This window comes from Lontra canadensis, unplaced genomic scaffold (genome assembly GCF_010015895.1).
Source record: "Lontra canadensis isolate GAN:19392208 unplaced genomic scaffold, GSC_riverotter_1.0 scaffold41, whole genome shotgun sequence".
Lineage (NCBI taxonomy): Eukaryota > Metazoa > Chordata > Mammalia > Carnivora > Mustelidae > Lontra > Lontra canadensis.
This window is the reverse complement of record NW_022631035.1, coordinates 6004641-6029372: the sequence shown is the minus strand read 5'-3', so window position 1 is coordinate 6029372 and position 24732 is coordinate 6004641. Positions and strand designations below refer to the sequence as shown.

Below are 24732 nucleotides of genomic sequence, written 5' to 3'. Positions count from 1 at the left end.
TCAGTACAGCCCAGGGTGCTCCGTGGACAGCCTGAGTCAAGGAGGGGTGCGGCCCCAGCTGGGCTCAGGGGTCAGCCTCCTTCTGTGGGATGGGCACTTGGTCCGAGCTCAGCCCAGGACATCCCAGAAGTTGGCAGCCCCGAAGGCGCCCCTGGCCCTCCTTCCCCATGTACTCTGTCTCCTAATGAGCTCATTAATTAGCTCCCAGGCAGGGTTCAACAGCTCTCTCCTGCTGCCATAAACCCTGTTTGTTTGATCGATTACATTCGGGCTTCCTGACATTTGTTCCCAGGGACAGAGCTGCCACTCCAAGTATGGTGGAAAGGGACGGTCCTCCTGGTCAGGGCTGGAACAGTCTGTTTCTGAGCCGGGAGGGGTTTAAACCAGTTCTTCCCTTGTCTGACTCATGGTAGGAGGTAAGGAGAGGGGCTGGGGCTCTCACACACCCCCACCTCTCACTAGCAGGTTTCTCTCTGGCACAGAGCCCCAGGTGACTGCGGCTGGCTTACCACAGGGACTGCAGCTTCTGGCTGTCTGGTCCCCATGCCTGCTGTATCCTCTGGGCCATCGGGTAGAGAGGGCAGGGACTGACAGCCTGTGCATCTCCCTGAGTCCAGGGCGAACAGTGGGCTGTGCCCCAGGTGGGGCCCAGGGCGAGGCTCAGGCAGGGCAGCCCAGGCTTTGCATGGGCCCCTCCCCACGAAGCTGGGCACTGGCAAGCACAGGGCTGCAGCCCCAGGGACCCTGAGCACTGTTTCCGTGGCTTCCTGGGGCCAGCAGAGCCCCGTGGGGGCCTTTAGAAGGCTGGGAGGCCAGCCTCTCTCCTCTCCTCCATGGGCTCTTTCTCTGAGTGGCCATAGGCCCGGGGGCCACGTGCTGGGTAAGAGAGAACAATCCTCCATTTTTCCACCCAAGAAAATGACAAATGCTGGTTTCTGGGCTGATGTGGAGGGCCCTCTGGGGTCTGATTCTGGGAAGCAGAAGCCCCAGCTCACCTGAAAATCAAAGCCAGGGCCAGCCCCTCCCCCACAAGCACAGAGAGCCAGGACGTGGAGGGGGTGGTTTATTTTGTGAAGAGGCCAATTGTACAGAGCAAAGATTGTACTGACACAGGTAGGGTGAGGGATACCCAGAGGCCAGCGCTGGAGGATGGAGGGGTGGTACCCTGTTCCCTCTGGCCCCCAGTCACCCAGGCAGTGGGCAGGGGCAGGGAGGATAGAACGGCTCCCTCCCCACGCCTCTACCCCCATTACTGGGTAACAGGGAGTCAGGCTATAGCCAATGACCAGGGAGACTACAACCCGCTCCAAACCCCTAAAATGCATGAGGTCCCCTAGACTGGCTTCTGTAGTCTACGAGCCCTCCGTTTCCTCAAGTAGCCTGGCCACCCTCCTTCCTCCTCCAGGCCCTGGCAGCAAACTGGACCTGGACGAGGTCGTTTCAGAGTAGGAGGCATGGGAGGGCGCCCCTGCCCAGGTGCCTCAAGGGACACAGCTCCCTGCTGGGCGACCCATGAGGGCTCAGTGACCTGGTGGCCTCTGGGGATGATGGGCAGCACAGAGACGGGTCTTGAGTGGGGAGCCAGAGGGAGGTGGGGGCTCTGGCCAGGGCCTGCAGCCCTGGAGATTGGAGGCTCCTGGGAGTCCAGCCCTTGGGGGTAGGGGTGGGGTGATCAGAACCTGTCCCCACCAACCCAGCCACCAGGGGCCTTTAGGGCCTGCCACCCGGGACTCAGCCCGTCTGCCAGCCCCAGCTCTGACTGTGGCAACCTAAAGCCTAGAAGAGTGGGTCGGGGAGCATCAGGGGCCCGGGGCCCCCACTCCTCTGGTCCCAGCCCCTGGTGGGCTTCCGTCCTCACACCCGCTGGATTTCAAACAGCTTCACATCGGTGTCGTACCAGACAGGCGGGTCCACATTCCTGCGGAGGGAGTGGGCTGTCACGGGGCTGTCGGGAGACCTTGCAGAAAAGACTGAGGAGGACGACCTAGGGGGTTGTCTAGCCCAAACCCCTTCCACCCTGATGTCCCACCCCAGGCAGTGGGTGCCCACCCTCAACTAGTCAAGACCACCCTGATTGATCCTCTTGACACGAACCCCACTATCATGGAGGGACCCAGAGCTGAGCCCCCGCTGAACAGCCCCCCTGAGCAGACCCTCGGGAGAACGCCAGACCCACCTCAGATAGATGACGCCCCACATGTAGGTGCGGAACCACATGGCCGTGCCTGAGTTGGCCTGGTACTTGCGGATGAGGATGGGGTGCGGCACAGGGAGCAGCCCCACCAGGGTGCCGTGCTGTAGGAACCTCAGGATCTCTGACTCATCTGTCAGGCCCCTGCCGGCAAGAGGGGGCGGTTGCCCGTGATGTGGGAAAACCCACGCTGAAAGTCGAGGGGAAGCACGGCCCGTGCGCCCAGCCACACCCTGCCCAAGCCGGGGCTTGCCCCGCCCGCAGAGCCCACCTGGGGCTCCTGTCCGCCATCCCCAGCCCCCAGCCCCACCCTGGGCTCACTTGTCGATGCAGATCTTTTCCACCTGGGGAACCAGCACTTGGAGCAGCCTCATGATGGTCTGCAGCGGCAGCTTTGACTTCCAAGAGAGAACCTGAGGGAGCGAGCGGGCTTCCTGGGGCTGGGAAAGCAGCCCCCACGGACAGTGGGAGAGGCCTGACCCCTGACCCAGACCCACAGTCTCCCCACGGCAGGAAGTGTCCCCGCGCACCGCAGCAAGGGCCTGGCACAGGGCAGTGCCCACGAACAGTGACTGTTATTCACACTAAGAGCTGTGGCTTCTCACGAGGCATACACTATGTGCCAAAAACTGTCCCCTTGGAGCCTCACAATGGCGGGACCAAACAGGACCTCTGGCCCCCTGGAAGGGCAATCAGTAGTGACCACAGGACACACATGAGGAAGTGGACAAGTGTCCTGGGGAAAGAAGCTGGAAAGGAAAGTTGAGTAAGAAAGCCAGCACCGTGGGCCGCTGAAGCTCACCCCTGCAGCAGAAGTCTGGGACAGTGTAGACAGGGCTGGGGGTGGGGTGGGAGGAGCAACCGGGCCAGAGAGGCCAAGGTCACACAGCTGGAGTAACCCAGAGCCTGGCTCCCAGGCCAGGTTTTGAATTTGGACACATTCCCATCTGAGCCTTAATAGAGCTGTTCCTGGGGCCAGAAGCCCCTGTCCGCCCCACCTCAGAGCCACCTGCCCGAGCCCTCACCCATTCCGAGGTTGGGTTCCACTGCCCACTGGCTGATGTGCTGGATAGCCGCCGCTGCTCCCGCCACGCCTGGTCGGGCTCCTGGTCCCAGGGAAGGGATGGGAGTGAGGGGTGGAAGGAACGGGTGCAGAGTGGGGACAGAGGCGGGAGGGGCAGCCCTGCTTCCCAGTCCCTCCCACAGTCTGGAATCCAGGAGGCAACGAAGCCTCCCTACTGGCTCATGCCGGTGGGGGGGCTCACTCCCAGCAGAGGGGACAGCCCAGCCCAGCACCCTTTGCCCTGGGCCGCAGGCCCTGCCCGACCCAGCCCAGCCCGATGACAGGTTTAGGGCCGGGGACTGACTGGGCTGGTCGGGTAAAGGCCAGCTCCGCGGAGATAAGGCTGATGGATGAGGAGTCTGAAGGCCAAGTAAGCCTGGGACCGGTAGACAAGGGAGAGGTCCGTGAAAGCAGCCCCCTGCATGTCCTGGGCACAGGGTTCCTGCCCTCTCCTGCAGGTGACCCCGGAATGCCCTGGCCCAGCCCAATGGCAGAGGCCGGGGAAAAAGGGAAGTCCCAGTGTCACCCCACTGCAGGAGTCCCCATCGCCCACCTCCGTGGCTGGGCTGCCCTCTGCCGAGCTCTGCTGGGACATGGGCTCCAGGGATCGCAAGGTGCCATCCTCTGACACCTGGGACTTCTCCGTCAGCTTGTCAATGCCTGGGAGTAGGGGTGGGTGGGTGTGAAGACACCTGCCACAGGGCCCTTCTGAGAAAGCACCTGCATTGGGCCCCATGAGGTCCCCCTCTTTCCCCCACTCACTTTAGCCATGCCTGATCCCCCCCACATGCAGTTCTGAGGCCCAACCCCCCCATACCCAGCACCAAACTAGCCTTCCTGGGCCTCCCAATATCCCCTCCCCATCCCCTCAGCTTCCCAACCCAGTCCATGCCCTTTGCCAGAGATGGGACGACATCCCAGAGACCCTGCCAGGGTGCCAACCATGCTGGCGTCCACACACACACATGCCCCTGCCACCTGCCAGGCCAGACCTGGGGTGGCCACCAGGCTTGTCTTGAGAGTGCCAGGCTCAGCGGGGGCCGCAGGGCGGGAGCCCTCCATGGAGGCGCCCTCCTGTGAGCCAGTTCGGGACAAGGACTCAGGTGGCCGTCGGCGCCGCTGCAAGGCTTTGTGGATGGCAGGCGGGTCGGCGGGCAAGTTGGCCAGCTGGTGGAAGACGCTGCGCTTTCGGATGATGGCGTAGACCAGGTTGGAGTTGCCTATAAGGAGGGAGCACGCCATTCGGGGAGGCCCCCTTGCCTCGTCTTCCACCTGGCAGGTTTCTGGGAAGGGGGAGTATGGAGGACAGGAGGATGTCTAACTCCAGGCTGGAGAAGGGCTGGCACCTGGCGGTGTGTGCCACTGTGGCTACACTACACTACCTCGTTGGAGAAGAGCTTCTGGGCAGAGCTCCCCCCATGCTGCTCCCCAGTACCTTCCAGAACCCCTCGCAACCTGGCACTCTAAGGGGTAACCCTGGGAAAGTGGGGCAGGCCCAGCACATCAGAGTCCACACCAAGCCAGCTGTCCTGTACTTTGACTGTGTCCCTGAGCCAGGTCATCAGGGAGGAATGACGACATGGCCCGTGCTCCACGGCCCACCCTGAATTCCCTCGACTCTGGGCCTTCGAGGCCCCACCCAGCAATCAGGTCCTGCCTCTCACCACAATGTCCTGCTTCCAGTTCAACATCTCACCCCCGGGCTCTTGCATAGGTTGCCCCCAGCCTCACCCCACAGTGCTTTTTCTACCCCACCATACGTCCATTCACCCTTCACAGATCAGTGGAAACATTACTTTGGAAATAATAGTAACTGCTAAGTCACCAGATACTGTGCTAAACGCTTCTTGTGGCTGATTACTTGTCCTCCCAACACCCTCAGGCATAAGGACTCCAGGACTGTTAGAACTGTCTTCCAGCCAAAGACATTAAAACCTGGGGGCTGTGTGCCCACAGTCACAAAAGTGACAAGTGGCAAGGCACTTATGACACCAGGCCATGTGACACGGACAACACCCAGCGGGGTCCCACTGCCCTGAGCTTCCCTTTCATCTGCTGTAAGGTGACCTCTCTGGGTGACCATCTGTTTAAAGCCTCCCTCCGGGCCGCCATCCCCAGCCGTGAGCTGCATGGGGCAGGGAGCACTCTGCTTTGCTCTCCCCTGTAGCCCCTGCCCCCAGCACTGGCTTGGTATGCAGCTGGTGCTCAATAAATGCATGTTGAATGAATAGGGGCCGACAGGGGCAGGGGAAGGCAGAGGGTTCTCCCCTCCTTAGACAGACCGGGAAGGTGTCCTTGCGCACGGCCCATCCCAAGTCCCGCCGCTGAGGCCCCACTGGGGCCCAGGCTGCCGCCTCACCGTCGAACTGGTACTGAATGATGTTGTTGAAGGCCTCCAGGAGGAAGAACACCAGGTGGTGGTTCTGGGCAGCGGAGAAGAGGAACCAGGTGGTGGAGAAGGCCTCCAGCAGGTGCAACAGCTTGTTGGCAGCCACCATGGACAGGCTCTTGAGGTAGGGGGACACTGCGGGGACCAGCCAGCTCACTCCTGGACCCAGCCATCCCCGCATGCCCTTGGCCTGAGCAGGATGCAGAGCTCCCACTGCCAAGCCCTCCCTGTCCCTTGCCTATAAAATCCCCCACAAACCCAGCAGACCCAGCCCTCGGAGGCTGAAGCCACACGGGCCACACTCTGTAGAGCTCCAGGAGGCCATTTGGACCCCCCACACCCTGTCCCTGCACCATGTGGAGAGCCACACTGTTCCCTGAGCCACTCACACATGGCATCTCACCCACTCCTCCCCATGCTTCTGAAAGGGGGGGGCCGGAGCAGAGGGAACCAGCCCCATTTCATAGATGAGGAAACTGAGACTCGGGTTTGTAAACTTGCCCAGAGATCCCAGTTATAAAATGCACTGGGCAGGGAGACAAACTCCGGATCTTTAAGTCTTTCTGGAATATCAAACTGGAATTGCATGCTCCATGCATCATCAGAAACTAATTTTTTTGGCAGAGCCTGGGAGGGGGAATCCGAGAGATGAGACGTATGGGGACGGCCTGAAGTCACATACAGATCTGGGCGCTTCCTTGTCTCATTCTCCCTCCCTCACCAGGCTGGGACGGGGAGAAAAAAGCATCTTCTTGGGTTTTCTGGTTCACAAATGCGTTCTCAGTGCCAGGTACACTTAACCAGTGCTCAGTTAGAATGTGTGAGACGGGCCCAACAAGCGAAGCAGGAAGGGAAGGCAGGGTTTTGGCCCCGGAGCTTACAGTGCAGCTAGAGCTCTGTCCCACCAACTTGGGAGTCCAAAGCACTCCCATCCAGAACCGTCTCCTCCACAGACGGCCACGCTGAAGCCATCCTACCTCAGCTCACAGCCCCCCACCTGGCTGAGCCCAGCAGGCCAGCCAGCCCGAGCCCCTCCCCTCGGAGGCAGCTGTCCCCAGTCCTCCCTGGAGGGTGGGGTACACCCTGCCGCCCTCAGACCACACCATCCAAACCTGCGACGTCCAAAACAGTAGCCGCGAGCCACTGGAGGCCACTCAACACTTGAAACATAGCTAGTTCTAACTGAGATGTGCCGCGCACGTGAGACACACAACATTTTGAAGACTGGGTGTCAAAAGAATATGAGATATTCCAGTAACTTTTACGGGGGTTATAGATTGATATGATGGTATTTTGGATGGTGTGAAATACATAAAAGATATTATAAAATGATTGTCACTCCTTCCTTCCTCCCTCCCTCCCTTTCCTCCTCCCTCCCTTTCTTCCCTCCTCCCTCCCTTCCTTCCTTCCAATGTGGCTACTAGAAAATTGACCAGTGCAACGTGGCTGCCATAGATCCGCTATGGGTCTGGCTACCCGACTGGGCTGTTTGAACCGCGGCAGGCAGGCCGGTGGCTTGGCGCCACCTGGTGGTGATCGCGGGGAAGGCGGGCTCCCAGCACCCCTACCGTTGACCACGATGGTGAGCAGGCAGTCGAACAGGGGCTGCAGCCGCTGGTGACCACTGGTGATGATCTTGTGGAACACCTGCGCCAGGAGGCAGAGGGGTGGCCGTGGGGTCCCCTCTACCTCCAGACTCAGCCAAAAGGATGCCCCCCATGCCCCCAGGTCCTGGTGGAGGGAGCGCCCTCACCACAATGAGCAGGTCCGCGTGGGTACCGGTGAAGACCGGGATGTCCATGGGCACGCGCACCGAGTAGGGCTTGTTCAGCCGCACCCCGAAGTTCCGCTCCCCGCTCAGAAGCAACAGGATGAAGACTCCGATGTGCATCAGGCCTACCCGGGCTGCAGCATGGGGTACAGAAGTCAACACACGGGGCGGGGGGGGGGGGGCAGGCTCCGTAGGAAGGACTGCGGGGAAGGGACCCAACTCAGCAGCACTGGAAGAAGCCCCGCCCCGAGCCTCAGCTCCTGGGAGGCAGCGCAGACTGGCCAGACCCACCCCTCTACAGGGAAGCCCCCAGGATCTTATGCCCACCGCAGCCTTACAATGATCCGCTCGGGCATCATTGAGGAAGTAGAGGATGGGGACCAGGATGTCCAGCACATCACTGCTCTTGAGCACAAAGAAGAGGAATTTCTGGAGGGAGGGAGTGAACGGGTGGGCAGGGTCAGAGGGGAGACCCCTCTGCTCCACCGTCTCCCCATCCCGGAAGCCTTCCCAGAGGCTGTCCCCCTCCTGGGCTAGCCAGAGTAGCCACTCCCCACCGCAGGGCACACCATGGCCCACCAGGCTGGCCTCCCACCTTATTGAAGTCGCAGAGCTTCCAAAAGAGGACTAGCAGCTCCTGGTGGAACTGGATCTTCTTGGTGGAGTTGGGCAGGTAGGTCTGGAGCAGGGGGTTGGAGAGCAGCCGGGCTATGCCCTTGAGGATGAACTGGAAGTCCTGAGTGGGGGACAGCAGGGATCTGTCTGGTCTGGCTCCCTCACAAACGCCTCCTCACTCCCCCCAAGCCTGGTCCCACCTCTAGAGCCTGAAAGGCCCAGCTTCTGTCATCGGTAGCTGTCCTGAGAAGCCCCCTCAGGAAGCTGAGTCCAGGGCAGGTCTGGAGGGAACCCCCACCCCTTCCCCAGACCACAGGCTCCCCCATGTTTTAGCAAGGCTGCTCCTAGAGACGCCCCCACACCCACACCCCGAACCGGCCCCTGCCCAGCTGGACTACATGTGGACAGATGCCATCCCCCCACCCTCCCCATCACCCTGTCACACCAGAGGCACACTCTATGACTCTCAAAGAGCTTTTCACTTACTAAGCACCTCCTACAATTGCTGTCCCCATGTTACAGCAGCAGAAGCCAGAGTTCTGGAAGCCCAAGAACCTCCCCCAAGGTCACAAGACAAAATCTCAGCTCTGCCTGGCCTCTAAGTGCACTATCCTTCCCCCCACCAAAACCTGACATCAGAGCCGCCTCCTCCTGGAAGCCTGCCCAGTTGTCCCCACCCAGTTGAGGCCATTAGCCCTTTTCTGCATCTCAAAACCCTCAAAATTCTGCCATCACTATTTCACTTGGGGTGGTCAAGTCCATGGGGACCATGGTTCCTTCCTATAGGGGCCAGGACTCCCCCAACCCCATCTCATCTCCACCCCCTCACTCCCCTGCAAGGCCATAACCATTGTAGCAGGTGGGCATTGAGAACCCACTGGAGCAAAAGCAGGGTTCCACTCACCTCCTCCCGATGGATGCGGGACAGGTAGTTTACAAACAGGTTTTCGGGTCCTGGAGGCTGCCGAGGGTGGAGCCTGGGATAAGCAGGTGGCTTCACCCCTTGCCCCTACCTCGGGCCTAGGTGGTGGCAGCAGTGCCCCCTCGGACATCCCCAGGCTACCACGAGGTGCCCACTGGGTATCCCTTGCCCAGCTCTGCTAAGGAGAGTGCCCAGAGCCTGGTGGGGCCAGCTGCCCTCCCCACCGCTCCCATCCTTACATCCGTGTCATCCATGGCAGTGCCTGTCGTGGTGCCGTCCACGGTAGGGCTGGTGCTGGTGGCACTGTCGTGGTCCAAGGTGACAATGAGCACCTGGGCCGCCTCCTCCACCAGGGGTTCCCGGTAGTCGGAGAAGAGCAGGTGGTTGTAGGGGATCCCGTAGCCCACAGGGTCATAGGCACACACGGTGTTGAGGAGGGAGGTAAACAGGGGGAGGGCGTGTCTGCAGTAGAAGAGGAACAAGGCTATGGAGACCACCCCCAGGGGGCCACCCCCTCCCTCGACAAGCGTTCAGTGCTAGCCCCAGGCTGGGGGCCAGAGAGCAGAACCAGGCTCATCCCTCCCTGAGGAAAAGAGACCTCTCCTTGTCCTGGCCTCCCTCCGGGACCCAGGCCAGGCTAGGCCAGGGGCAGAGGAATTTATACCAAGAGCGGGGCAGCCAGTTATGGGGGAAATCATGTGCATGCCCCTTAGATTTTCCCCCAAGGGCTAAAGCCTATTAAAAACAAATTACAAGAGGCGCCTGGGTGGCTCAGTGGGTTAAAGCCTCTGCCTCCGGCTCAGGTCATGATCCCAGGGTCCTGGGATCAAGCCCCACATCAGGCTCTCTGCTCTGCAGGGAGCCTGCTTCCTCCTCTCTCTCTGCCTGCCTCTCTGCCTACTTGTGATCTCTGTCTGTCAAATAAATAAATTAAATTAAAAAAAATTATAAGACTATGTTTAGAGCAGTTTTAGGTTCACAGCAAATATCATGAGGAAGGAACGGAGACTGCCCCATGCCCCCCACCCCCTCCCATGCACAGTCTCCCTCACTACTGACATCCCACAGTAGAGTGGCTCGTGTTATAATCAACGGACCTACACGGACCCGTAATTTACATTAGGGTCCACTGTGGTCTCTGAGGGGCTGGGGTACCCTCCCCCGGGGCTTCAAAGCATGGGGCTGGAGTCCCCCAGGGCGGGGGGCTTCCCCTCGGGGAGCGGAGCACTCGCTGGATCACCCAGTTCCCAGGCCAGAGACTGACATCATTCTGAGATCTGTAAGATGTCAGGGTTCAAGCTCCTTATCTTACAGGCAAGGAAACTGAGACCCGAAGAGGTTAAGTGAGTGACAAAGTGTGGCCGTTTGCCTGATAACGCTGGTGAGAGGAAAAAAAAAAAACCAAAACCCTGGCCAGCTTTGGATTGTGGCTGGAGGAGGGAGTCTCCTCACTTCCCTTCTCTTCTTTGGCGTGGGGAGGCGGGAGTTGGGCAGAAGGCCAGCGAAACCTGAAGGACATGGCATGCCACGCAGGAAGGAAGAAGCTGAGCCATGACCGTGGCAGGGCGGGGGGTGGGCGGGGGGGCGGTGTGCACTAATTCCCGTGCTTGCCGCAGGGCCTTGGGTACAGCTGCTGTCGTGGGGCTGGAGCACCTGTAGGTGCTTTACACACTTAGTCCCGCCCTGTGACACCCCCCAGAGCCCAGGAGCACCCCCGTGTGGGCCAGGCTTCCCCACCCTCCAGGGTGTTCCTTACGCCCTCTCCCCACCCACTCTCTACTCTACGCAGCCCTGCCCCAGACAAGCCTCAGGGAGCCCCTGAGAGCTTGCAAGGAGGCTGGTCTGAACCGAGATGGGTTGTGATTGTAAAACTATACTACGGATTTTGAAAACTTCGCATGAAAAGAGAATGTAAAACCTCTCTGTAATTTTGCATCTTGAGTACATGTTAAATACTAGTATTTGCTGTATATTGGGTTAAGTGAAATGTTAAAATGAATTTCACCTGTTTCTTTTTTACTTTTCTCATATCACCACTAGAAATGTTCAACTTCTGTTGACATCAGCATATGTGGTTTCCATTATATTTCTGCTGGACAGCACAGCTCTGGATGGAGGACCCAGGTACTGGCCGGTCACCTAGGGCTTCCTCCAGGGGGACACTGGCCCCGCGGGCATAACGAGGGCTGTTAAGTTACAAGCCATCACCACCAGGGGGCACCACCTCCCCCTCAACTAAGACTCCAGGATGGCGAGCGACTTCTGAGGCTGCCTGAAGAAGGAGAAGAATGGAAAGAAAGGCCAGGGGCCCCTCACCTGTTCTCCGTGGAACAAAAGAACTGCACCCACGGATTGGTGCTGCCACTGTCCGGAGCTGGGGGCAGGTACATGGCCTCAGAGAAGCATGTCAGCAGCAGTTTCAACAGCTCCATCCTTGGGGGGTAGGGTATGGCAGGGGGTTCAGTACCTGAAGATCTCCATTCTTCTCTAGGAGGGCGCGCCCACCCTGCCTAGCTCCAGCACAAGTCCATGAAACAAAATGACCCCATTTTCTCCCTGTCAGGCTGCTGCGGGGTCACGACTGGATAGGATCTCCTCGAAGGACCCCATGCATGGTTCCCTCTCTGAGCCAGAGAGTCGGGGGGCAGGCCTGGAGTCCAGCTACACTGTGGGCTCTCGGTCCAAGCAAAACTCACCGGTTCAGGTCATGGATGTAGTTGGGCTGGGGGGAATGAGCAAAGCCCACACCAGCCTCCCAGATGTATTCACAGCTGTCCAGGGAGTGGACGTCCTCCGCTGAGTCCTGGGGACACGGTTTGGGGGCGATCAGGCTGGGGGTGGCCAACCCAAGTCCCCCCACCGTCGTCCCTGGGGGCAGAGACCCTCATATTCCCCTAAAGACAGCCCCTCAAAATGTCCCTGGTGATAATGCACAAGGGAAGAAATGAATGTTCTCAACCTCTTGAAAGCTAATTTTTCTTCTCTGGTTCTTTTATTTGCTCAGTCCAGCTTGGGGCAGGGAGAGATAGAGAGGGAGGGGAATGGAATTGGGTGCACCTGGTGGTATGTGGGGGTGGGAGGGCAGAGAACACTGAAGGTCAAGTCCATGGGCCCATAGGAAGTGAGCAGTCCAGACCTCCTGGGTCCAAGCCCCACCCCGACCCCCCACTGCCCAGGCGAGGACAATGGGTGCTTGTGCTCAGGCTCCCGGATAGAGGGGGCAGGGCCAGGCACCAGCTGGCTCCTCTCCAGCTGTGCCATTCACCGGCCCCTTCCCAGACCTGCCCAGCTCTTCGGGGGCAGCCCCTGCCCCCATGGGGTCCTGCCCAAGGGAACTTCAACCCCAAACCCAGGACCAAAGCTCTCCCAGCCTAAAGGTGGGAGATCAAGGGCTCTCACCACAGTGCTCCTTCGGTGGCTCTGGACAGTGAAATCTGGACAGAAGAGGAGGTCGGCGATGGCCAGGAGCAGGGACTCAGCGAGGGGCCGGGCGTTCTCATCATCATCGTCTCCCTGCTCAGGATATAGCACAGGCCGCCTCAGTGGTCACTGGCCAAGGAGAAGTGGCCCCAGGACTTGGGAGTTGGAAGGGGGTTGGATCTGGGCCCAGGCAGGCACTCATGGGCAGAGGGATGAAGGAAGACACAGAAGGAAAAGGAAGTAGATTCCCAACCACCCCAAACCTCCTAAGGCAGAAGAGGGCTGGGGCCCAGGAAGAAACCTCCCCATGGGCTGGAAGGAGCCAGGCCAGGTTCCGAAAACTCTAGAGCCTCGGGCCTGCTGGGAATCACTGGGGTCCTACCCTTGCCCAGTTGCCTGGAGATAAACCCAGGGAGGGGAAGGGTACGGAGGGAGAGTGCCCAGCTGCCCTGCCCCCGTGTCTGCCCAGCTGAAGGGGCAGACACCGGTGTGGGAGATGCCTTGGCTACAACCCCCATTCCCCTTCCCCTGTACTTCCCAAACCCCACAAGAGATTTGGAGGAATGTGACGGGCCCTGAACAGGTTCCCTCTGTCTTGCCACATCCTTCCCACCCAGCCCCACAGCCAGGCCCACAGACCGCTGCTCGTCCTGCCCCGGGCACTGTGGACCAGAAGAAACCCCTCCAGTCAGGGTCCTCGAAGATGTAGGGCAGCACTCGGGTGAGAAGCCGGCTGCAGTTCAGGACAATCTGCTTCTCCTTCTCTGAATGGCAGCCGCTCTCGGCTCCCTGCACCAGCTTCTCCACGGCCTGTGGGGACAGGGTGGGGAGCGGGGACATCGGCTTGTCGCCAGGATGGGCGCCCCAGGCTTCAGAGGGGGAGAGGCAGACAGGGTCAGCCAGCCCAGGGGGATGGGAAGTGGGTCAGAGAGCAGCCTAGGGCATGCCCCCCCCCCCCGCCCCCGAGAGCCCAGCCCACCTGTCAGAGTCTGTTTCCTTGTCTCTGGTGACAGGAACTGCGGCCCACCGCACAGGGTGAGCTAAAGGAGCTGATGTGTGGAAGCCCTCGCAGAGGGTGGCTGCCAGGATCTCCTCCCCCCAGAGCCCAGCCAGTGGGGACAAGTGGGTACGGCCAGGGGACTGCCCAGACCTGCACAGGTGGGCTGTCATGGTAGCCTGCTCTCTGGGTCCGCGGGGCTGAGCCGGCTTCAGGGGGAGGGTAGGAAACGGCTCTGCAGGGAGCGGCCGCCAGGGGCCAAGTGCCTTCCGCTCACCTTGTAGCACAGAGTGGCCAGATTGGAGGGTGACTCCTCCCGCACGGCCCGGATCTCTGCCGCAGGCACCAGCGCGAAGACGTCCTGCACTGAGGTGGCCGTGTCTGCCCAGAACTGGTCCCAAAAGGCATCGTCGGTGGCTTCCACAGGCTGGGGGAGGGGAGCCGTGTGTCCAGAGTTGTTATATAATCCCTCTCCAACAGGCCCACAGTTTGCCCAATCTGTAGATAAAGGAGCCCTAAAAGGGAAGGCACAGCCCCCCTATTCCATCCCTGCTGGCGCACAGGGGCCCTCCTATGGGGGGGGGTGCAGTCTTCAACCTTTGTGAGCCTCTGCTGGTAGAGGCAGGCAGGAGACACTTGGCACAGATGTCAAAGGTTGGCCAACCACTGAGTTCAGCAGCCAAAGCCTAACTCAGTCCCCAAGGGATGGGGTAAGTCAGCATCCTCCTCTGGCCGGGCCTCCCCACCCGGGGACGCCCCCCACCCCAGGCCATGCTGCTAGGTCAAGTGCCTGGGGGCCAGACCCAGGTTTTGCCTCTCCCCAAAGGAAGAAGATGAGGGGATGTGTGCTCATTTCACCTAAGCCCACCCTCACCGTCCCCCCTCGCCCCAGCTTCCACCCTCTCCCTGCACACCCAACAGGTGCCCGAGCTAAAGGAGCCAACCCCCGAGGCTCTCTGACTGCACCCGCTCGCCCCGGAGCCCACTGCCAGTGCTGCTGTTCAGGCCACTCTTGCCAAGGCCCCACCTCCAAATTTACGTCCTCAAACCTGTGTCCACACCGCCTCCAGCCCATGTTCGAGGCACAGCACCAAAGGCACTGTTCCCTTTACAAAGACCTTCGGGACTCCCCTGCTGCCTGCAGGATTGGGCCCGACGGGCAGCCAAGATCTTATCTAACATGTTTACACGTACGCACACATGTGCGCACACGTATGCGCACATACACACTGCACATGGGAACACGCACACCTATGTTTGTTATCCCTGCAACACAACGCTGTTGTCGCTTCTCTTCACCTTTGCTTGGACTGTCCCCTCTTCCCCGCAGGCCCATCCTTCTCATGCATTCCCAAGTCCCACCGGTCTTATAGAGACCATACGCTGTATGGACACTTGTGCCTTTTGAATCATATGGACAGTCGCATAGGGAGCCAGTTTGAATCATAAGCTCCACTTCAAGACATCCTTCCTAAGGAAATGACCAGAGACGTGCACATAGAAGGAGGTTCGCTGATGTGTTGTTGTCCATAACAGCAAGAACGTGGAAGGAACCCAAATAACCAGAAAGCAAGGAACACTCAAAAAGTTAGGGCCCGGGGCGCCTGAGTGGCTCAGTGGGTTAAAGCCTCTACTTTCGGCTCAGGTCATGATCCCAGGGTCCTGGGATCGAGCCCCGCATCGGGCTCTCTGCTTGGCAGGGAGCCTGCTTCCCCCTCCCTTTCTGCCTGCCTCTCTGCCTACTTGTGATCTGTCAAATAAATAAAATCTTAAAAAAAAAAAAAAAAGTTAGGGCCCTTTCATAGACTAGAATATTATGCAAACACCAGCGCCATGTTGCCAAAGACTATTGATGAATGAAGAACGATCACAGTACAACCCTGGGTGAAAAAGCTAAGCTATAACACGAACTACACGATGGTCACGATCTTTGCTAAATTATATAGTCATAAAAGCCTGAATGAAAACGACAGAATGCTCACAGAGATTATCTCTCTGGGTGGGTTTTATTTTTTTACTTGTATTTTTCTGCAAACACATATATTACTATTTTTTTTAAGATTTTAATTTATTTATTTGACAGACGGAGATCACAAGTAGTCAGAGAAGCAGACAGAGACAGAGAGGAGGAAGCTGGCTCCCTGCTGAGCAGAGAGCCCGATAGCAGAGCTCCATCCCAGGACCCTGGGATCACGACCTGAGCCGAAGGCAGAGGCTTTAACCCACTGAGCCACCCAGGTATCCCTATTAACTATTTTTTCCTTTTGAATGTTCACCTGCTAAGAGGCCAGGGTGTCCAGGGCACTCTTCCAAACAGCAGCCCTGCAGGAGACCCCTGGTTTCCATCAACCTGGCTGCCTCCCTTCTCTGGAAAGGTCATACAGGCACTGCTTCCCACAAATCCACACACAGGATACTCTGACTATCATAAAAACATATACATATATATAGTGTTTAAGAATAACTCTGCTCTGGGGCGCCTGGGTGGCTCAGTCGGCTAAGTGTCTGTCTTCGGTTCAGGTCATGATCCCAGAATCCTGGGCTCCTTGCTCGGTGGGGAGCCTGCTTCTCCCTCTCCCTCTGCCTGCTGCTCCCCCTGCTTGTGCTCTATCAAATAAATAAATAAAATCTTTAAAAAAATAATAATAATAAATGTTCTCTGAAGCCCCTTCTTCCCAGAATTCTCCCAGATCTCTGGATTGACAGGCTTGTTCCCACCCTGGAACCCTGCTCCCCAACCTCAGTCACTCATCCAAGGCCCTGACTCCAGGGGTCTCAACGCACTTGCCTTGAGGCCCCAGTACCCCACCGGCCCTTCTTCCCTGACCCTGCAGCTGGGGCCGATGGCAGATGCACAGCCAATATTTGTTCAGGGAAAGGCTGTCATTAGTCCCAGAGATCCCTTCAACCCAGTCACTGGGCAGACCTGAGCACCAGTGGGGCTGTCCAAACTCAGGACTGGCTTTGAAAGCCTCACCAAGGTCCAGGTGTAACCTCGCCCACTCTCCAAGCAATCCCCCCACTTCAAGCTACAGGATAGCAAGTGGCCATGGCCCGCAGGACAGACCTAGCACCACGGCCTGCTGGGTCCCAGAACTGGTAGAGCAAGTTAGCTGGGGAGAAGAACAAAGGCCAAAGGAGGGGCCTAGGGCTAGGGTTTGCTGGCCTCAGCCAAGGCAGCCCTCTAACAGTCCCTGGGGTCAAGGGGTACCATCCCCCAGTGTGTGTGGTGGCCAGGACTGGGGTGGAGAAGGACATCCTAGAAAACCTGGGGTCATCTCTGGGAAACTCCCCATCTCTGACAATTTCCCCCCCTTCCTGGTCGCCCCTACCTGCTTAAAGGGGCAGAAACTCATCTGAGCACCAGTGGACTTGACCTCTGGCCTAGTTCATCAGGCAAGTGTCGCCTAGGGACCGAACTCCAAACGAGGAGAGAGACTTAAAAGGAGACTTAGGAGGCCCCAGGCTAGCCCAGCTGAGAAGCCAGAGGACAGACTCAGCTCTCCAGCTCTCACTATGGCCCGGATGCTTCAGCCTGGAGCCCGTCACCGGCCTATCCCAGGCTGGCCTGATGCTTCAGGTGTTAGCCAGGGTCACTGGAGCCCCTTGGGCTTCTGAGGGGAGAAACATGGCTCAGCTCCTGTCCCAGGTACCCAAGCTGGACCCCATACAACCCAAAGAAGCTTTTAAAATCCAAGCCAGTTTGTTTGAAAAGAGTATTCCTGCTGCAGATGCGATGGCCCATGCTGCCAGGGCACAGGGACTGAGCTACTCAGGTGGGAAAACAGATATTGTTACCCAAGCTTTACCAGCACCTGCTCGGGCCAGACCCCCCCCCCCACACACACACACCAGCTTGGGAGTCCAGCTGTATCTTTTGAACTTTCTGGGGGGTGAGGGGGAGCAAAGGATCATAGTGCTCTTGCCGGCTGAGGGTGAACTGCTCAGGAGGGCCGCGTCACCACAGCATTCCCCTACACACACACGCACACATGTAACACAGACCCACCAGGTCTCACCCCACCTACAGCAGAGAGTCTCCAAAAAAGGCAGGATCTAAGAGAGGGTCCCACCCACCCCAGGGAAGGTCCGGGAAGCAGCCCAAACAGCTCAGCCTCAGAACCAGGGTCAAGGCTAGTCCAGGGCAGGAAGAAAACAGGATGCAGCGCAGGAAGGCAGGGCAGGCCCAGCAGCAGCAGCTCATGCCCAGGCCACAGGAAAAGGTTCTGGGTCCGCTTGTCTGCTGCCCAGAACAAACATCTGTATTCATGGCATAGCCCCTAAGGGTCTGAGACTGGAGGACACCCTGTGGACAGCTGGCCTGAATCCCCTTGGAGACACTGAGTGGCAAGGTTTGGAAAGACCGTCTGGGATCTGTTCTTCCTCTGCGGGCCAAGCCAGGTCACTACACAGGACAGAGGCTTGAGGGTTCCCTGCAGCCAGCCTGGTTCTCTTCCCACCTTCAGGGCTCCTGAGGTCTCTGGAGGGAGATCCAGCCTGGTATCTGGTTCCTGTCCTCAGCTGGGAATCAGGACAGCACCATCTCAGTCACCTCCATAACGGGCCTGCAGCCAGGAAAGCCGGAGGCACACTGCATTTTGGGGAGAAGGCCAGTGCAGGTAGGAATCTAGTCCACCCAGATCCTTTGGGACCTGGCTGAGCTAGTCCTGCTGGGCTGGCCAAAAGGACCCTGCCCGCAGAGCCAACAACCCATAGTTCATGCCTCCAACGTGTTTCCTTCCCCAGGTAGGTAAACATGGGAGCCTCCCTCCTGCCTCTCCCTGTGGCCTCACATTGAGGGGCTGACCCACCTGCCACCCACAGACCTAGAAGCCCCATCCCAAAAGAGCCAAGTGCTAGAACTAACCAGGAACCATTAAGAAAGTGGAGAGAAGCAAAGTCTGGTTTCTGTCAAACACCTCTTACAGGGGATTGGACTCTCCAGAGGCTTGGACATTTGCCAGGCCCCTGACCTTTCTCTCGTGGGAACAAGAGAGAGTAGGACCAGAGATCTGGCCTCTGGAGCTGCGATCAGCTGGCTGTGAGAAGATGGACCCCTCCATCCCACTCTAACTGCCCTGGGGGTAAGGGTAAGAGGAAAGTCCCAGAGGGCAGCAGGTCCTGACTCCCTTGAAAGTGGGGGACCTGGAGAGTCAGGGCTGGGTGACTCTGTGGCCAGAGCAGTGTAGATCAAGGGGTAAGGACAGAAGGGGTAGGCAGGGAAGGAGATGGGTCCTGTGTGTTGGGGGCAAAGAGTTGGCCTCTGTGCCACTCGTGAACTCGGGGGAGTGTACTGGCTGAAAGACACCCCCAGACCCTACACCAGCCAGTCAAAGACAACCTGGAGGGTTCTCAGCCCTGACCCAGAGAACAGAGGGTACCTGAAAATACAGCCATCCCCACTGCTGGGCCTCAGAGGAGGAGCCCTCTGGAGGGTGGTCCCCGGCTGGGAAACTGACTCCACGGACCTGGGAACAGTTCCCTTTGCTAGGCTGCAGCGCCGCTCGCCACTCTTTGCATGTTCTCAGGAAGACCTCGGCCTTCCCTGGCTGTGGCCATGGACCTGGGCCCTGCGAGGCCGCTGCCACCGCGCACCAGCTGTTTCCCGGACCCGGTAGGCGCCGGCCCGGCTTTGTTTGCATTGAATCAGCCGGGTCTGTGCATCCAGGAGTCGCGGGCACCGAGGGCCAGGGAGGGGAGCAGGGAGCGAGGTGGGTGGGTGGGGGCGCGAGTGGGGGTGAGGATGAAGATGCGGAGCTGGAGGGGCGGGAGCGGGGGGGGGGGGGTAGGGGGAGGCGGCGGGACAGGTGGCGGACAGCGGCGATGCAGGCTCAGGGAGTAGGCACACGTCAGCCTAAGGTGGCAGCAGCGGCTGCGGGCAGAGATATTCCCGGGAGAGGAGGCTGAGGGTGAGGGGCTAGGGTTAGGGGATGAAGCCCTAGGGTACAGGCCAACGGGTCCCGCTCCGGCCCTGCCTTCAGCGTCACCCTGCAGGCCAGTCGGTCCCCCATCTCCTCACCAGCCAAGTTCGCACAGCAGCCCCCTCCCTCGGCCCTGCCCAGCCCCCAACCCCGCAGGTGGATGGGGAGGCCAGGGCCCCGGGCGCACCTGCGTCTTGGTGGTGAGCTGGATCACCGCCTTTCGGAAATTCAGCTTAGAGTCGGCCGACCCCATAGCTCTGGAGCCCGCTCCGGCCCGGCCCCGGCCCCCGCCACGGCCCCAGCTCGGGTTCCAGCTCCTGCTCCACTGCCCCCGCTGCTCTCGCAGAAGAGGAGCGGCTCACCCCGCCTGCCGGCTCGGCGTCGGCCCCGCCCCCGCGGGGCTCCGCCCTCACGTGGCTCCGCCCCCGCACCTGCCGCGCCCCGCACCGCCCACTCCAGGCGCAGGGAGTCTGCTCCCGGGATCCACTAGGGCCGCCCACCCGGCGACCTTCTCAGCTGCGCCGGGGGCCTCCGCGCCCTCCCCTCGGAGCGTAGTCCCGGTGACGTCTCTCCCATTTCCACTCAGGGACCCGCAACCCTCCCAACCTCGCGTTCCCCGCCCCCATCCCCACCATTGGTCCCCAGGCCACCCTGGGCCCATACTTTCTCAGCCAGCCCTCTCAGAGCTTCTTCCTTGTCAACCCCTGTCCTCCCCATCCCCCCCACGCCTACCCCCCCCTTTTTTTTTATTTGACAATGATCACAGGTAGGCAGAGAGTCAGGCAGAGAGAGAGAGGAAGGAAAGCAGGCTCCTTGCTGAACAGAGAGCCCGATGCGGGGCTCGATTCCAGGACCCTGGGAAGACGACCCGAGCCGAAAGCAGAGGCTTTAACCCACTGAGCCACCCAGGCCCCCCCCCCTTTTTTTTTTCCTGGAGCATCTGCTTTCTTGGTTCCCTTTTACTGACCTGTCAAACCCACATCACCAGACAGCCCCGCTGTTTTTGTTTTTTTTTTTTTCCCCAGCCACAAACCCCAGGCTCCAGGAGAGCAGCTCCCTGGTCTGATGAGAGTGGGAGGTCCCTCGGAGTCCCATAACTTCTTTCTGGCCAGCTGTATTCCCTGAGAGTCCTTTTAAGTCCATCTATTTCAACAAATGTGTTGCAGAACTGGTATTCACTAACACTGTGTCAAGGACGGGGACATAGGGGTCTTAAGTCACAGGCCTGTCTCTTACAAGCGATTAGCTTGGGAAAGAAACAAGGAAAGAATTAACCGTTTCTCAGCCGAGTGAGCCTTTATAGAGGCAAATTAATGATATTATTGATGATGATGATGATGATATGAGGACAGTATCTCTAACCCAACAAAAATCTACCTCTGAGGTAAGGGTTACCCCGTTTCACAGCAGGGGAAATTGAAGTTCAAGGCAGTTATATTATTTGCCCAAAGTCACACAAGTACTAAAGAACAAAAACCAAAAAAGCAAGTCCAACTCTGGTTCCAAAAGAGGCGGCTCTTTCACAATATCATCTTGCATGCTATGTCTGGAAGCTTCTGGAAATCCTAGACACTTAGAAAGAAGGTGGCATTTAGCTTAAATAGGAATTCCACAGGTGAAAAGCAAGGGGTGTACCATCTATCCAGTGGAAGGGTGGTACAAAGGCAGGGTAGGACAGGCATGGAGAGAGGGAGGAGGGGAGATGGGGATGTTGCCCTGTCACTGAATGAACAGACTGCACAAGACAGCTCTGTTCTTGCTCCAGAGGTGGGTTTTCCCTGCTCTGGATGAAATCCTGGGCAGGCTTCATGGCTTTTCTAGTTGCTCCAAGATAACAAATGAATAATGTCTTTATTTGGCATTAAAAAAATAATAAAATCCAGTCCACTCTACAAATCACCCAACCTCAGTCCAGGCCAGAGAGACATGAAAAATTTGGAATCTTAGTCACCAGGGAATTGCAAATTGAAACCTAACTGTGATAATTATTACATACCCATTAGAATGGGTTAAAAAAAAAAAAAAGCACAACAATACCAAATACTGGTGAGCATAAGGGACATTTATACTTTCTTATAAAGTTAAATATACAATTAGCACAATTAGTAATCCCACTCATGCTATCTATCCAGGAAAAATGAAGGCATCTATCCATACAAAAAGCCTGTGTAATGCTCATAGCAATTTCATTTATAATCCCCAAAGAGTGGAAACTACCCAAATGTCCATGATCTGGTGAATAAACAGAGTGGGGTTCACCCATACAATGGGACTAGTATTTAGCGACAAAAAGAAACAAACTACTGATACAAGCAGCAACAATGTAGATGAATCGCAAAGCATTGTGCCAGACACAGAAGGCAGCGTACTGTATTATATCATTTATGCGACATTCTGGGAGAGACAAAACAATGGGACAGAAAGCAAGTGAATAGTGGCCTTGGGCTGGGAGTAGGATGAGAAATTGACCATGAAAAGGTATGAGGGAACTTTTGGCGGCAACAAAACCCATCTCTGCTATGATTGTGACGATAGATTCTTGACTGTATCATGTTCATTGACGTTCCTATAACTATACACCTTAAGAGGGGTGAATTTTACGGTATGCAAACTATACCTCAATAATTTTGACATTAAAAAGACAAAAACCAAGAGCAGGTGCTAACCGGCTGGTTCGAGGGAGTAATTGGGAGCCCTTTGGCCTGCGCTGCACTCAGAGCCATTTCAGGAATTTGCAACCAGGAACTCCAAGTGACTGAAATATCTCTGGTCATTCACGGGCCTTCCTCTTCCCATCAGCTTTCTTGGGATGGATTTAAATGAAACCATTTATCCTCATCCAACCTCAGAAGGTCTTCTCCCTTCTGAGCATTTTGCTCCTCAGGAAATTTTAGTGTCCATCTCCAGGAAATCTTATAAGATATTCTAATAAGTACTCTTAAGGGTACTCTTGCCCCCATAGGATGGAAAAAGTATTAATATCGTCTTAAAGAATGTGACTGCTAATGCATCTAGGGGGAAAATACCCATTTATCCCCACAATCTGTTTATTGTCTCCAAGTTCAACTTAACATTCTCCCCAATCCCACCAATGATTATATTTTAAATGCTGTTGGTTGTTGTTTAGTGCATACTGAAGTGTGTAGAAGGACGACGGCCTAAAGACTGGACTTTGCTCTAAAATGCTGTAGCAAAGGGGCACCTGTGTGGCTACGTTGGTTAAGTGTCAGCCATCAGCTCAAGTTGTGATCCCGGGGTCCTGGGATCAATCCCCACATCAAGCTCCCTACTGAGCAGGGAGCCTGTTTCTCCTTCTCCCTCTGCTGTTCCCCTTGCTTGTGCTCTCTCACACACTCTCTCTCTCCAGTAAATAAATAAAATCTTTTAAAAAGAATATAAAATACTGTAGACAAAGAACACCCAGGCAAGGTGAGGCAAAATGTGACAGAATCTAGATCTCTGTTGAGTCTATGTTGAGTCTGTGGAAATTCATTGTACTATGGGCTCCACTTTTGTGTATGTGTTTGAAAACTTATATAGTCAAAGTTTTTAAGGAAAAAAACTGGATCTATACAGGAAAAAATAGTAGTAAAACAGAGCTCTTGAAAGTTTAAAGAAATTAATTATCCTTACTAATTTGGAGATTTCCTAGTAGGATCTTGGCTATGGTTTCCTATGTGGAAACCATACCATGTCTTCCTTTTATCCCCGTTGTAAAGGAAGAGTTCCTGCCTGTGGTTCCTAGAGCCGCTTTTTCTGAGTTCAACCATCAACAATACAAGAAACACTAACTCAGAACCTGCTAAGGGTCACTTACCTTGAAAGATGTTAGGGCCTGAGCTACAAAGGCAAGTTCCTACCGCCAAGAGAGGGCAACCATACGGGCAAGCAAGAGCCTTGGGGTCAAGAGTGGTGTCTGTCCAGGGCCCTGGCAGGGGAGGAATGGAAGAATGGTTACCAGAATCCAGAGGAAGAGAGACCAATTGTAAGAGAGGGCTAAGGAGACCAGCGACCTCACAGGGTCTGGAAGGGAGAGAGCCATGGGATGGACACCCCACCTTCACTGTTCTCCTGCACCCAGATTTTCCACTGGTGCTTCCCATCAGTGGACACCCAGACAGCAAAAGGGCAAGAGAGCCCATTGTTGCAGCGCACAAAAGCTTCACCTCCCAGGCATGGAGTAGACAGAGACGATAGAAAGAGAACTGAACAGGCACACAGAACATGTCCCACATCCAGGTAGGAGGAACACATAGAAGGAAGGTGCCGGAGTGCAGAAAGCCTGCTTTGCCCAAAGAACAGAAAGACCAGTTTGGGATGAAATGTAGAGTGACAAGAGATAAAGCCAGAGAGGCAGGCCAGGACCAGATCATAAAGGGCCGTGTACATCCTGTTAAAGAACTTTTTATCTCCCTCTATGAGCCCCGAGGAGCCTCTGAAGCAGGGGAATAGTGTCATTGGATGTCATTATATCTTGGCAAAGTCACTCTAGCTGCTCCAGGAAAGATAAAGGGAACCGAACACTGGGAATCCAGCTGGGGGGTAAGAGATGACCAGGGCTGAGCCCAGGCAGTCACAGGTGGGACGGAGAGGAAGGACACAGGTTGTCTCCAGGTGGAATCTGGAACTTGCTTGTCAATTTGATGTGTGTTCTGGGTGTCGCTGCTGTGTAACAACCTCCCACTAAACGTGATATACAACAATAACCATTTTATTGTAAATTCTGCGGTCAATAATTCGGACAGGACCCAGCTGAGGTGGCTTGCGTCTGCTTCACGATGTCTGCAGCCTCAGCAAGAAAATTAGAAGGTAGGGAGGGTTCACTCAGAACAGCTGGGACCTGGAATCATCTGGAGGTTTCTTCATTCATGCATCTGGAGCCTGGGCTGGACTCAACCTGGCCTGGCCAACATACAACTTCTGGATGTGACCTGGGTCTCTCTGAGTTCCAAGACGGAGTGTCCCAAAGGGTGCGTACAAAAAGAGGGTGTCCCAGGTGAAAGAGGAGGAAGCCACATGGCCATTTAGTTCTGAGCCTGGGAATAACATTTAAATTCACTTCCACCATACTCTATTAATTGAAGTAATCACAAGCCCACCAGGTTCAAGGAGAGAACCCACACCCATCTCCCCAGTGGAAGAAGTGTCAGAGGAGTCAGCGCCACGTTTAAAACTGCCACACTGGGACACCTGGCTGGCTCAGTTAGTAGAGGTGCGACTCTTGACCTTGGGGTTAAGTTTGGGCCCCACGCTGGGTGAGGAGATTACTTAAAAATAAAAAATCGGGGGCACCTGGGTGGCTCAGTCAGTTGGGTGTCTGTCTTTGTCTTGGGTCATGATCCCGGGGTTCTGGGATTGAGCCCTACGTTGGGGCTCTCTGCTCAGCAGGGAGCCGACGTCTCCCTCTCCCTCTGCCTGCCACTCCCCTTGCTTGTGCTCTCTC

The 24732-nt window shown here is 56.8% G+C and overlaps 1 protein-coding gene across 2 annotated transcripts; it reads right to left on the bottom strand.

Moving 5' to 3' along the window:
* Positions 1-1010: 1010 nt before the first annotated feature.
* On the bottom strand, positions 1011-19571 carry HID1 (HID1 domain containing). 2 transcript variants are annotated; one of them, XM_032870665.1, is made up of 20 exons: positions 19477-19571; positions 13646-13795; positions 13011-13181; positions 12351-12464; positions 11648-11754; positions 11268-11384; positions 9191-9413; positions 8934-8990; positions 8010-8150; positions 7753-7843; positions 7397-7548; positions 7212-7290; positions 5614-5778; positions 4247-4474; positions 3808-3914; positions 3217-3297; positions 2513-2604; positions 2177-2335; positions 1491-1918; positions 1011-1021 (listed from the first exon to the last, which is right to left on the bottom strand). In XM_032870665.1, exons 1-19 carry the CDS (start codon positions 19540-19542, stop codon positions 1855-1857), a joined length of 2364 nt encoding a protein of 787 aa, XP_032726556.1. In that variant the 5' UTR covers positions 19543-19571; the 3' UTR covers positions 1011-1021; positions 1491-1854. The 2 variants fall into 2 exon arrangements, with proteins under 2 accessions (XP_032726556.1, XP_032726557.1); XM_032870666.1 differs by lacking the exons at positions 1011-1021; positions 1491-1918; positions 2177-2335; positions 2513-2604; positions 3217-3297 and adding an exon at positions 3320-3630.
* Positions 19572-24732: the final 5161 nt, after the last annotated feature.

Bases quoted from the DNA above. Each gene is read 5' to 3' on its own strand.
- HID1 (XM_032870665.1), bottom strand. From the start codon at position 19,542: ATGGGGTCGGCCGACTCTAAGCTGAATTTCCGAAAGGCGGTGATCCAG. The intron at 8,151-8,933 runs GTGAGTGGAACC...TCCCCCACTCAG, and splicing joins CCCGCATCCATCGGGAGGAG to GACTTCCAGTTCATCCTCAA. The intron at 7,549-7,752 runs GTAAGGCTGCGG...CCCATGCTGCAG, and splicing joins TGATGCCCGAGCGGATCATT to CCCGGGTAGGCCTGATGCAC.